The sequence below is a fragment of the Anas acuta genome, chromosome 3 (genome assembly GCF_963932015.1).
Source record: "Anas acuta chromosome 3, bAnaAcu1.1, whole genome shotgun sequence".
Classification (NCBI taxonomy): Eukaryota; Metazoa; Chordata; class Aves; order Anseriformes; family Anatidae; genus Anas; species Anas acuta.
Genome location: NC_088981.1, coordinates 33,427,444 through 33,440,388, shown reverse-complemented (window position 1 = coordinate 33,440,388; position 12,945 = coordinate 33,427,444). Strand labels below are relative to the sequence as shown.

The 12,945-nt window shown below is 47.8% G+C and overlaps 1 protein-coding gene across 1 annotated transcript; it reads left to right on the top strand.

The window, feature by feature from the left end:
* Window positions 1-4,540: 4,540 nt before the first annotated feature.
* On the top strand, window positions 4,541-12,929 carry CCDC167 (coiled-coil domain containing 167). Its single transcript, XM_068676565.1, has 4 exons — window positions 4,541-4,701; window positions 8,729-8,823; window positions 10,900-10,952; window positions 12,220-12,929. Exons 1-4 carry the CDS (start codon window positions 4,582-4,584, stop codon window positions 12,321-12,323), a joined length of 372 nt encoding a protein of 123 aa, XP_068532666.1. The 5' UTR covers window positions 4,541-4,581; the 3' UTR covers window positions 12,324-12,929.
* Window positions 12,930-12,945: the final 16 nt, after the last annotated feature.

The window sequence follows — 12,945 nt, the reverse complement described above, 5'->3', positions numbered from 1 at the left end:
AGTGGGACCCACCAACCAGACCCTACAAATCCTTCTAGGATCACATCTTCAAAGGCCAGTGCTCCAGTTCTCCCACATCCCCCAGACTAACACGGCACGCTTTGGAGCTCGGCTTCATTCAGCATCAAAGCGGGATCTGTGATTACGTGCAGAGTCTGGCTCTGGGAAAAACAGGACTCCATCTGTTCCCGCTCCAGTTACTGCACTGTGTGGTCTTGCATGAGGTGCACGGCTCCGCAGAGCCCATCTTGTTCGACCAAGGGGCGTAGGACACGGGATTTCACCCAAACAGAAACACCCTGGCTGCAGAATCCCTTCTTGGCCCAGCCCTGCATTTCACCAATGCCAGTTTTGTCTCCGGGTAGGTTGTTTTGATTAATTTCATTTAATTAATTCCACAGTCTCAAGCTGTTCCCAGGATGTGTGTGGAGCCCGTCAAGGTGGGAGCAGAGAACGCAAACCGAAGACGCAGCCCATTGGGCTCTCTATATATATCTTCCAAGAGGAAAAAAAAAACTCCCCCCGCTACAGGAAGGAGCATCTCTCAGCCTCTGGAAGCCTGACAGCGTTTTCTGTCACTCTTCTGTTCCCTGGTGGCATTTAATTCGGCAGTGTCCCCGCTAGGGGCAGGTATATCTGCACCGCAAGCTGTGCCCCCTGGTCTTGGTTCAAAATTGCAGTTCCGTCCCTGCTTATAGGGTCTGGGGAGAAAGGAGGGAATTTATACATTGGTCCTATGGGAAGGATATGGGGGAAAAGCAAAGCCCTAGTTGCCGCAGGCAGCCCTACGGACAGGTTATTTGCCCAGTTTGGGCTCAGCATGCCTTAGCAGACATTTGTCAGCTGTTCCCGAGCTCTTCACCCTTCCTGTCCCTACAGCTCAGGTCCATTTCACAGCGCCTCTGTTTGCTTTCTCCCCTTGCCCACTCTTGTGTTGGGGAAACCTCTGCTCAGAAGGTCCCTGGGAGGTCCGTCCTGTTGAGTTACTCCCTCATGACCAGAAGAAGATACTTGGGGAATGGAGAACTGCTCCCCACAACATAGCCAAGGATAAAGGATCAGGCCCCTGGACTCAGCGCTAACTCAGCTACTTGCTGTGGAGCCAGGGCCAGATATTGTCTCACTCTTCACGTCTCTAAAGTGAGGTGCCTGGCCTCAGCTTCCTCTCAGGCTTGTCAGAGGACTGATTCATTTGTGCTTACAAAGCACAGTGAATCTTGCAGACGGAGAAGGCAAAAAGAGGTAGGAAGGTAGTAAATCAGGAGTGCACAGGAACATTCTCCTAGACACATCCTGCAAACTAGCACCGAGCGGCTTACATCCGTATTATTAAACTCTCTTCACCTCTGAAACAGTGACCTCGTACAAAAGCCGATTGGGAAAGGTCCTTTGCCTGTCAAAACTCCTAAATCATGCCTGGACATTGTGTGGGACAGTCCTAGTGGGACCAAGCCAAACCATGCTGGGGATGTGCTGACGCTTCACATAGATGATTGAGTTTGTATTCTGGGATCATTTCCTGACATTGTTTAATTTACTAGTAAAGACTTAATTATCATTGAAGACTTAACGCTTGTTCTATTAAATTACCCTCAAAGTCAGCACGGCCCTGATAAAAATCAGCAAGTGTCCCTATACCTTCGTGAAAACATTGCTTCTTCAGTCCTCAGTCATTACCTTTCCATCTCCTGGATGATTGTGGAACAAATTATTAAATAATCAGGTGCTAAGAAAAAGCCAGCCAAGAGAAAACCAAGAACAAATCATATCAAACCGGTTAACTTTCTTTCTTTGTTGAAGTAACTGGAATAGTGGGGAGAGCAGGTGCAGCGCTGAAAGCTACCTTGATGCGTAGTAAGGCTTTTTGAAGCAATCCCGTACGATATTTGTTATGGGTGTGCGCTCTGAAAGCAGTTACCAGTGGTCTGCAGTCAGACCAGGAGGACTTACTGAGACCCGTTCCAGAGACGTCACATCAGTTCTATCAAGCAGCTTCTTCAATAACTTAGATGATGAAATAAAGTATGTTTAGAGTACATGGCTTGCCCCACGTCTGGAAGAGCTCACACGACTGTAGGCAGCATTGGAAATCAAAAGACCTTGACAAATTGAAGAAATATATCACAATCAGTCAGCTAAAATCCCATAAGGCTGGTGCAAAATACCGTATGAGATGCATGAAAATTAAATGCACCAGCAAAAAAAGGGGGGAAGAAGTGACTGGACCACAGCACTGAGGAAATGGATCAAGGAGTTACAGAAACCAAGAATTAAGTATGAATTACCATTGTGAAGGTGTTGCACCAAAAGGCAAACGTCATTCTTGGCTATATTAGCAAGGCATACTGCATATAAGACATGGGAGTGCCTTTTCACTTTCTTAATATCCACAAGGTCTCAGAAAGGTTTAGTTCTTGTTGGGACTGGAAGAAGGTAACAAACGGTACAGGCAATGCAAAATGCATGGGGTTGAATGAAGAGGATTGAGTCTACCAGGGAGAAACCAGGAGTGGGGGATATCATTGAAGGATGATGCTGGTCCCCCCATCTGCTGAGAACAGGTCGAGATGCAACAAGATCAATTAGGTTATAAACAGGAGGGAAACCTCCCTTGCTATCAGTTAATGAACGGTGGAACGGGTGTCGAGGAGGTGGCAGCATCCCTGGTGCATGTTAAGTGCAGGGAAGGCAAAAATTCACATGGATACCACCGGTATGTCCAGTCCTGACTGGGTGCATAGATGGAAAATCCCCTGAATGTTCCTTTCAGACTGACATATGTGTAATCTTTACAGTTTCTACTATCACTTCATCACTCATTGTGACTGCAAGGATGTGACCCCTCCAGCTCAGCGGTGGTAGCCTAATCAGAGGCCCTGAGTAGGGTCTCACCCAGGCCTTATCCAGTCTAATTACTGGATATGCGATTTGGTGTTCAGCTATATGCCATCACATCCTGGGCTCTCCTCTAACAGGCATTGTGCTAGACCATCCCGTTCAAGAGATGAATAAAACCTATTTCATTCTTTTCCTTTTAACCCTCTTGCAGCAAGCGTGTTCTGTAACCTGATTGCTCTCACAGCTAGAAGCTTCTAATTTCCAGCTTAAATATGCTTGTGGTCAGCCAGGAGCTGCTTGATATGGAGTAGTTCAAATTCATATGCACGTCTGTAGACATTTTAAAATACAAAAGATTATGTCATTGCATGTGAAAAACTTCCAAATCTGTTCTTCGGGTCTCAAGAAGGAAAAGATTAAAAGTTTGCTGAGGGAAAGGAAGTTTTTCTTTCTTGTGTCAGTGCATAGATGACCTGAATGACATTACAAAGGAAATGAAGATGTAACACAGCCAAAAGGCTGAAGAGGGGGTGCCAGCTCAGGACAGATCGAGGAGACCCAAGACCAGGAGAGCGGCATGATGAGGTTATCAGCCTGATGGATTCAGAAGGGCCAGGAGGAACAACACGTGAATTAAAATCTGCTGCATGCGATGGCAGCGGCAGTGGCTTGCTTGTGAGGGAGAAACCGGTTCCCCTTTTGTCTTCCCAAAAGATGTGACAGCAAAGGTCACACTCATCTGCCCGCAAAATGGTGTGTGTGTGTCTCTGTGAAGAAGCGGGCATGTGAGAATTGACACTTCTCCCCTGAATCAATACTCACCTTTGTGTAGGAGAAAACGCTTTCTGCTGCACTGATGGCTATTTCATCCCATCGCAAACCATAACAGATGGGTTTTCTTCAAGCCTCTATGCATTTTAAGATTGTATTTACACTCACTAAGCAAGTCTTCTGCCTAAGAAGGGAAAAAATTACAGCCTCCTGCTTCTCCACTTTCTCCCTCCCCCAGTGCTTTGCTTTCCCAGGGCTGCTGGCTTGGTCCAACTCAGCTTCTTGATGTCCTTCTGACAGACTTTCTGCTTGGAAAAGAGTTACCTGGGGCTCACCTGGGAGGTGGGAGCTCAGGCTCCTTCGAGTTCACCCGTGTAGACCCCACAACGTAGCCATGCACCAAAGCTGGAAGCTGAGAAATGCGCACCTACTCCTCAGTTTCTCCAAAAAGAAAATCAAACTGGTGCTATCACAGATGCATGCACCTCCCATAGGAAAATACAGAGGATTTTTTGAAAGAAAAGGTAAACACACAAATTAAGTGTTAGTATTAGCACTCCTTCTGTGATAGGGATACACATTCCTGAGAGCCTACTGAAATTCAGTCAGTAGAGTTTGTTTGGTGGAAAAGAAAATCCAGCCTTTCTTTTTAATAAAAGGTGCTGCTGCTGCCCAGCCTTCTGCTTTGGGGCAGCAAATAGCTCTGCTGCTCTGTCACGCAGCAGCGATGTCCTACCACAACAACGGACACATTTCAGCGGTGTTTCTTGCTCATTTATTATACCAGCTTTTAAACACAAGCTTTAACACAAAGCTAGCATTTGGGAAGGGAGCGCCAAGGCCAACCTAAAGCTGTGGGCGAGCGAATATTCAGCAAAACCACGTCCCCATCCGTCCCTTTATTTCCAAAAGCCACCCCCTGAGACGCCCTCACAAAGATGGCGCCTCCCCCTCCCCCGGCTCCTCACAAAGATGGCGCCGGCCGCGCCGACGTGGCCAAGCCCGGGCGGGCGGGCGGGGAGTGCATGCGCGGCGCCGGGCGGGCTCGGGACCATGGGCAGGAGGCGAGAGGGGCTGAGCGTGGCCCGGGAGGTGAGGCGATATGAGGCGATATGGGACGATAGGAGGCGATAGGAGGCGACATGGGGCGGCGGAGCACCCGCAGGCTGGGAGCGGCAGCGCTCTGAGGGGATGTCGCTCTGCTCCTGCGCTTAGCGCTGCCTGCGTCCGTGTGGGGAGAAACAGGCGTTTTTGGGCTCTCAAACCCAAATATAACAACTAAAGGGAGTCTGGAAGGGACTGTGCTGACTCTCCGAGTACCTCTTTGCTCATCCTAGCAAAGAGAGTTGAAATATTTTTTTTGAGATGATGCAGATGAGGCAGTGAAGTTTGTGTCAGAGTGCTCACAACCAAGGTGCTGATCCCATAACTTAAACTTCCATTCAGCTCCCTGTTACCTTCTGAGCTGCTGTGATTGATAAAACTTTCCAAATGGGTCTTAATATGACGTGATGCATGGCTGTCTTTGTAAGGCAGAGTCATGCTTGTTTAACTGGAGTCATGATGCTAAATGAATGCAATTTTCTATATGGACACTTATCAGATTAGCTCACACTTACAAATTGCAGGTGCAATTGATGTAACCTGGTTTAAAGTGATATAAATGTCTCCATAACGTGATGGCTTAAACTCATGCCGCTTCTGCTTTCTTATAGCTGTGTAGTCCTTCAGCAGGCAGCCCCATTGACAACACTGAGCCGTGCAGGACTGTTTTCGTGAAATCCATCAGGAAAAGGAAACTGGGAAGGCTCTGGTCGATTTTGTAGCAATATAATGAAAGTGCAATGAGTTTGAGAGTGGCAGTGATGATCAAAAGTGGGGAAATTTTCCGTACAGGAAACAATTCAGGAGACAGGTCCTTTTAAACATGAAAACGTGACTGAAGGGGGCCCAGTATAGGCCTATATCCTTTGTATGCCATTTGTAATTTGTAAACAAAGAATGGATGTTCGCTTTCTCTTCAGTACTAAAACAAGAGCCTTCAAGTGAAGCTAGCAAATGACAGGAACAGAACAAACAGAGAGGGGTTGGTTCGTCCCCCAGCCTGAAACTCCTTGCCATGGGGTATTGTAGCTCCTAAAAACACCCTTGTGGCTTAGACAGCTGGGGAGGGGGGCAGGTAGGGCTATTACGTGCAAAGAGAACAGCCTGTGCTCAGTGAGGGCCTGAGCTCCAAAATGCTGGGTGTGTATTTGGAGAAAGTATTGTCGTGTATAGTGCCCAAATCCTGCTTCTGACAAAGACCGATCAGTGCCTGTGGAAGAGTATTGAGAATAGGGAAAAGGGTGGAAGTGTTAGCATTTAAATTTAAACACTGCAAAAAATCCGTCTCTGCTGAACCTTTTTTCTTAATAATGCAGCCAAATTTGTGGATGCAAGAGCCACTAATTCTTCTGTGAAAAGAACTGTTCAAGTGTGCTGGCAGGTGACAAGGCATCAGAAGACTGCTTGGGGAAGGCTTTTTTCTTTGCCCCCACCTCTTCATTTGGCTTTGATCTGTTTTATGAGGGTCAGAAGACAAAATCCTCATTACCCAACGCTGTTGGATGTCAATGTATATGTGATGTGGCTCTGTGCCAGTGTCTTAATTAGGGAATTCATAAAAGCAGAGGGTGGATGCCAGTTCTTGAAAAGTGCTTTTAGCCTTTCTGCTGGAAAGAAAGCTTTTATTAATTCATTACAGAATGTATTAAAAGGGATCTAATCTAGCTCAACACTGTAAGCAAAGCTGCTTCCTTTTTTTTTTCTTGGTCTGCCTTTTATGTGAGCCATTTTGGGCTCCCTGCCCAAGGTAGTCCTGACAAATAAGATTTGTAATAAGTGCGTAAGTCAGTTTGGATTGAAATGTGCTCTGGGTCCCTCTGGTTTTAAAAAGCTTCCAGAGCGCGAGCAGGTATTGCCAGATTTCAGAGGAAATGGCTCAAAACCTTGTCATGCTTTGGAGTGAGGGAGGCTGTGTGTGTACAAAGCTGCTGGGACTTGAGTTTCCAGAGCGGCTCATGGGGAGCAGAGGGGCAGCTCTGTGTGCCCCAAAGTGCTGCCTTAAGCACCTGTCTCACTTGCCCCTTCTAAGGGGCACTACTTAAAGACATGGCTGGGAGTGGAGTTCTGCGTCCCTGCTGTGGAGCACGTGAACCTGAGGTGCTGGAAGGTGAGCTCTCCACGTGCTGCTCTTCAGCTCTGTTCCACCACCATGGATAGGAGAACCTTTCTAGGTTCTCCTGCTACAGCTTTACAGGCTCTGGCTCCCCTGGGAATTCTCTCAGCAGCCTGAGAGTAATCAGTAATTCCCAGGCGTTTCTAATTTCTCCCCATGCTTATTTTCCTCTTCCTCTCTCTTGCCCTGCAGTGAAGAGTTGCTTGCATGGCTTAGCTGCTAAGAGATTCCTAGCATGCAGAAGCAGGCTCTAAATCCCAAATGAGGCAGTGGTGTGTCAAGACAGCGCTCTGCCTGTAGTTCTGGTCATCATCTGGGGCTCTTCCTGTACGTGAGCCATCTTCAGGAGGCTGATGTTTTTGTCTTAATCCACAAGTAAGGAAACTGAGGCACCGTGAGTAGATAACATTCGAAAATCCTCACTCTCAACCTTCCTGATGTCCTCTAATGCCCCAGACCAGCCTGAAGAAATAGCAGGATTTCAGAGAGAAAAAAATAATTTGTTCATTCAGCAATCTGTTCCTCCTTCTTTGCCTTTTTTTTTTTTATTATTATTATTTTGCGTCCCTTGTGCCCCCAGCTCAGCAAAACCGGTGGTGCAGTTCTAGGGTGTGTGGTTTATTAGCAAATGATTGCTCTCTAGCAGGGGAGCCAAACTTGGGTTTTGATTTAAGAGCAGTAAAAACAGCTGCAACTTTTAAAGCATTGTGTGGAATCTGGAGATTTTTAGTCAGCAGAAAGTGAGAGCATTGGCAGAGTTGGGCTGAATATCCTTGCGTTATTCCTCATGAAAAGGTGACAGCGTGGGCAGAGAGCGTACCAGTGAGAGCAGAAGGAATGCTTCTGGTGGAGAGGATGCGGAGTGCAATGGTGTGGATAATGCAGTGGTGGGCTGGCAGCTTACTAACCAAAGCTCTCATTAAATTAAATTACTTACCATGATTTTTAAGCCAGAGAAGGCATGGGGCACTGTAATAAGTGTACTGGCAGAGGAAGAGCCAGGTGACATGCTAAAGTACCTCTCACCAGGTATAAACGAGGGTTTCCAACACAGGAGGAAGCAGAGACACCGCCAGTTGCAGATGGTGGAACTGGTGTTGGAGGTGGTCGTTCTCAAAGCTCAGCGCCCTGACTGGATCGGGTGGGCACCCCTCCTGCACTCTGCCATTAAGTGAACTTGCTGATAAATGAGATCAGAGACAACCTGGGAGACTTTGAAATAGTAAGATGCGAAGGTTTGAGCCTTTTTCATCATGCCCCAGTCCCCAGCACTTCTGTGTGCTGTGCCATGGGACTGTTCAGCTGACTGGCTGAGCTCCTTGGTGCAGTCTGTGTTTTCTCCCCTTTACATCGAGCCTCCTGCACCATCCTGAGTGTTTATAACTCCTGCCTGCCTTTCCTGAACAGGTGTGAGATTGCTAACGAGCTCAGGACAGAGCTGAGCCCCGAAGCAGCAGTGATTGTGGATTAGTACCTTTGATTTCATTTTCTTTTTCCCATGTCACTGTTCATGGGGCCATTTGTGCTCTCTCTCTGGTGTCCAGGCAGGTGGTGTGACATACATTTTTAGCTGCATAAAGACAATTTTAGTTGCATAAAGACATCCTGGGTCACCTCTTTGCTTGTGGGGCCACATGCAAAGAAACTAGTATGGGTTGGAACTGGATTGGATCTTGAAAAAGGTGCTGGGAGTGTTAGAGCCAGCCTGGCTGTATCTGGGGTACAGCACAGGCTGACCTAGGAGGTGGTGGGCTCCATGCTGGGATCTCTGCGCAGAGCTGGGTCTGCTCCTCCCGTGTTTGGGGAGGAAGGAGATGGCGTGGCTGACCTGCCACCCTTCAGTGGGAACAGATCCATGTTATTGGGAGAGGAAATGACAGCGGCCGGTGCCTTGTTTTTCAGATCGATGGGCTGGAGGAGAAGCTGGCGCTTTGCAGGCAGAGCATGGAGGAGGTGGATCTCAAACTGCGCAGGGAGAAGCTGAGCCCTGAAGGAAGGTATGGGTGAATGGGTGAGCACCTCCTTTCACAGCTGCAGTTGCACACTTCAGCTAGCTGTCATCCTGCTGCAGGACTGAGCAAGGGTTCTTGGAGGGATGGGAACGTGTGGTTTATGTGACAAGGCTCTTTTTCCAGCTTGGAGCTTGCTTGGGAAACGTGCCAGGGTGAGTTCAGTGATATATAGAGAGAGATTTATCAAACCTGTATTGCACCCAGCCAAGCAGTGCCCCAGACTTGGCTGTTTGGTAGCAGAGCTGGGTCCTGGCCTGCTAGGAAGCAGGCTGGCTGTAAGCTTTTAAAGCTGAGCTGACCTGGCTTCTAACCTGGCTTTTATAGCACACACAGGCAGAACCTGATATTTCTCCAGCACGAAGCAAGAGATCCTGCATCTCCCAGCTGATTCTCAGATCTCTGTGCCTGCAGACACTCTTCCAGTCACCAGCATCCTGTTGCTCTGCTCCCACCAAAAAGGCTGGGAAGTTCAATTATAGGCCAGGGAAGGGAAAGTTCCTGTTGTCTGCTTTCCTGCAGAACCCAGTTACAAATCATCCTGGCAGTGATGACTTCTCCACACCCTGATATTTACCACCCTCAGCCTGTGTTCTTTTCTCCTCCTTTCCACTCAGTTATCTTGCTCTGCATGCTATTTCTGGAGCTCCTCTTCCTTTATTGGACTTTTATATCCCCATTCATCCCTAGCTCTTCATTTCACCAGTCCATTACCTAAATTTTCCTTCCTCTGATTACTATCTGTATTCTTCATCTGCTGCTGAAGTGGCCATCAAACAAACCTACAGCTGCAGTAACTTGACAAGATGGAATACATCTGTATGATTTCTCTGTGAAATATAGGGCCTAGAGCAAAGAATTAAGATTAGGGATTTCTGGGACTCTTTCTGAATTTTACAACTTGCATGAGGTGGAAATGGAAATTCTGTTGCCCTAATCCAGATGACTTCAAAAACCATAGCAGAAAGTACCGTGATCAGCGTAGTTCCCGAAGGAGAGCTCTGCCTTCCTGCTTCAAAGTTCAGTTATGAGTTTCTTCCTGTCTCATTCTCACAGCACCTTCCTTGACCCCCTTCACGAGGCAGCTTTCTGAGTAGCACCTCAGTCACGCTGGCAAATGTCTTCTCACATCCTTTAAAAGACGTTTAGATATAGAGCTTAGGGACATGGTTTAGTGGGTACTGTTAGTGTTAGGTTAGAGGTTGGACTCGATGATCTTGAGGTCTCTTCCAACCTAGAAATTCTGTGATTCTGTGATCCTCCTGGCTGCACTGTGCGTTTCCTTTTTCCACTTGCCTCTAAGAGCCCTTCTTGCCTCTCCTACTGCTTATGCAACTTGTTTTCTTGCCATCCTGCATTTAATAGCTGTACACACAGGTTTGGAATCTCTTCCTACTGCAGGTTCTTGCTCTGCCCCAAGGGGAACAACAAACTATTACACTTCCTGCCTTCCCTGTGCTCTCAGTGATGAGATGATTTGTTAGTGCAGCTTTGTTTGTATGCACACAGGCTGAGAGGAGTGTCCCTGTTGGTGGAATGGAAAAGCAACTGCTTTCAGGCAATTTAGTTTACTGTTATATTTTAAAGTGTATTAATTAATCATCTTGTGCAGTTTCAGGGAAGGGCTGGGTGGGTCTGACTTACTTGTAACTACTGTTGTCCTGAGTCTTTGGTCTGACAACAGGTGGTAGACTGTCAGATGTGCCAGAGGAGCAGGAGCCTGCAGAGAGCTTGTACAGACTCTGCCTCATCTTGTAGCCACGGCAGAATTTCTTACCCCACATTGGGGAACCGTATAGGGGACTCTCCTCAAAGGAGAGACACTTGACACTTCTCAAAGGAGAGACACAAAGCAGCTCGAAAGGAAAAAGCCATCTGAAACGGCTGCATCCTTTTTGCTCAGCTGGGGGTTTCCAAACTGTCACCTCTCCACTGTGAAGGGTGAGGGGCTCACTCTGTGAGCAAATATTCCTGCTACTGGGCCAGAGTTTCTCTTCCATCATATGAGCAAAGCAATAGGCTGTGTTGTGCCTCGCAGGTAATGAACTCCTCTTCTCATTACAGAAAGTCACTGGAGAGAGAGAGAAACCTACTAATGACCAAAGCTGACAACTATGGTAAGAGCTTCATTAAAAATGGTCCCTCTGGGCTGGATGGCATCAGTGCTGCAGCTCAGCTTCATCTTCAAGTTCCTGCCACACTAACTTCTGTCTTTGAATTCACGCTCATCCAAACGGAGCAAAACTGAGGGAAATCTGGTCAGTGTATTAGGAGTCCAGATCCTCCCTCGAGGCATGTTATCTTAGGGGAAAAATAGTGTATCAGCTGATAAGGGGGGTAAAATGTGCTTTTCATGTACCCTAAACTATGTGTCTTTAGAAAATCTTAGCCAACAGCGTGGCTTTTAAAAACTTCTCCACTGTTGTGTGTGAAATTAGCCTCCCTGTTCTGCAGCAGTGCAAGCCCCAAAGCTCACACAAGTGTTTCTTTAGGCTTGGAGAACTGAAAGCCAAGGTAGGGCCAGTGAATTTACAATTTTAATTGATGTTAAAAGGACTCTTTCCAGAAGAGTAGCAATTATTTTAAACAGCTTCAAACCTGTTCCCTGAGGGCCTACTGGCAGAGACAGCAGGAGTCAGGATGTGGCTGCCACCATCCCACAGGCTGCCCTGATGGCAAGGGCTGCTCCTCCTGGAACAGAGCACGCTGCATCTGCACCCAGCCTTTAGATCATCACTAGGGCCTCAAATTAAACCTGTACTTACTCCAGCTGACACACTTGAGGCTGGGAATGGCAATGCCATTGCTCTGCCAGCTAAAGCTGGCAGAGCTGTGCTGGGGTTTCTGTCACCTCCTGCCCCTGCCACCACTTCTGCAGCTGTGCGCATTGCACCACACAAAGACTGGGGGCAGAAAGAGCTAAAAGCCGCTTTTGATAGCGGTGCTAGTTCATTGTATTTGAGTTAGCTTAAGCACTGGGACAAGAGAAATGGGACTGAGAGTCCTGAACTTATGCCTGAGGAAAAAATAAAGAATAAAAATAGCTCTCTACATGCCCTCCCTTCTCTTCTTCATTGCCTTAAGGAATAAACAGTTGTTCTAATGAAGCAGCCTGCCCTTAGTATGGTCCCAGAACGGGGTCATTTGCAAACAGGACTGGGACTGAAGCATTCTTAAGAGCAGTTACTGAGATTAGCAGGATGAGCACTAGCAACTGAGAAGGGCTCTTGTTAGGCTCCTTCCTGCCCAGCGTAGTTTAGAACGAGCAGCTTTGGAGACTGATCCCAAGAGTTGCCCCTGGGCCACGGTAAGATGGTGCTTGTAAGACTGTGTTGAAAGGAGATAGAAGAATGTTCACAGGCAAGGGTTTTGTTTGTTTCACAGAGAAGGAACTGAGCGTGCTTCGGAAGGAAAATCGCAAGAACGCTGCCCTCGCTGTGGCCATGGCGCTGCTGATCGCTCTCATTTACGCCTGCTGGACTATGTGATGACTCGAGAGTTCTCCCTGCTGACCAGACGGCTCCTCCTATAAGGAACTCTTCCTCCTCGCACCCCTGCACCCCCCCCAAGGGTGAGGATCAGCATTTCAGGGTGCTGTTCTCGTTTGGCCTCTCCAAACCTCAGTGTAGGGAAGCTTTTTCTCCGAGAACTGAGAGGTGCAGGAGGCAGAGCAGACACCACAGCACACTCACGCTGGGAAAGCAGGTCGAGCGTAACTCCTGGTGGAGCTGCCACACCCAACATCCAGTCAACCCCTCAGGCCTGGTGCAGGAAGGCAGTGTGCTCTTTTTGAAGAGGACCTCGCTGGCTGCAGACAGAACCGAGCTAAACAACGATGTTCCCTCTTCCACACTGATTTCCAGGACCAGGAGAACCCTACTTCCATCAAAACAGATGGAAGTAGGTATCTCTTCTGCAAGCACATAGCAGCCAACTCGAGATCTTGGTGCTTGGGCTTTGAGAAGATCTACCTACTGCTCCTGGTAACTGTTTTATGCCTCTGAGAATCAACACCTGCAGAAAACATTTTACTACCAACTCCCAGGCATGGAAGTGCCTGGGGAGGGCTTTAAATAAAGTAATTTGACAGTGTAGCTTCCAGCTCTTCCT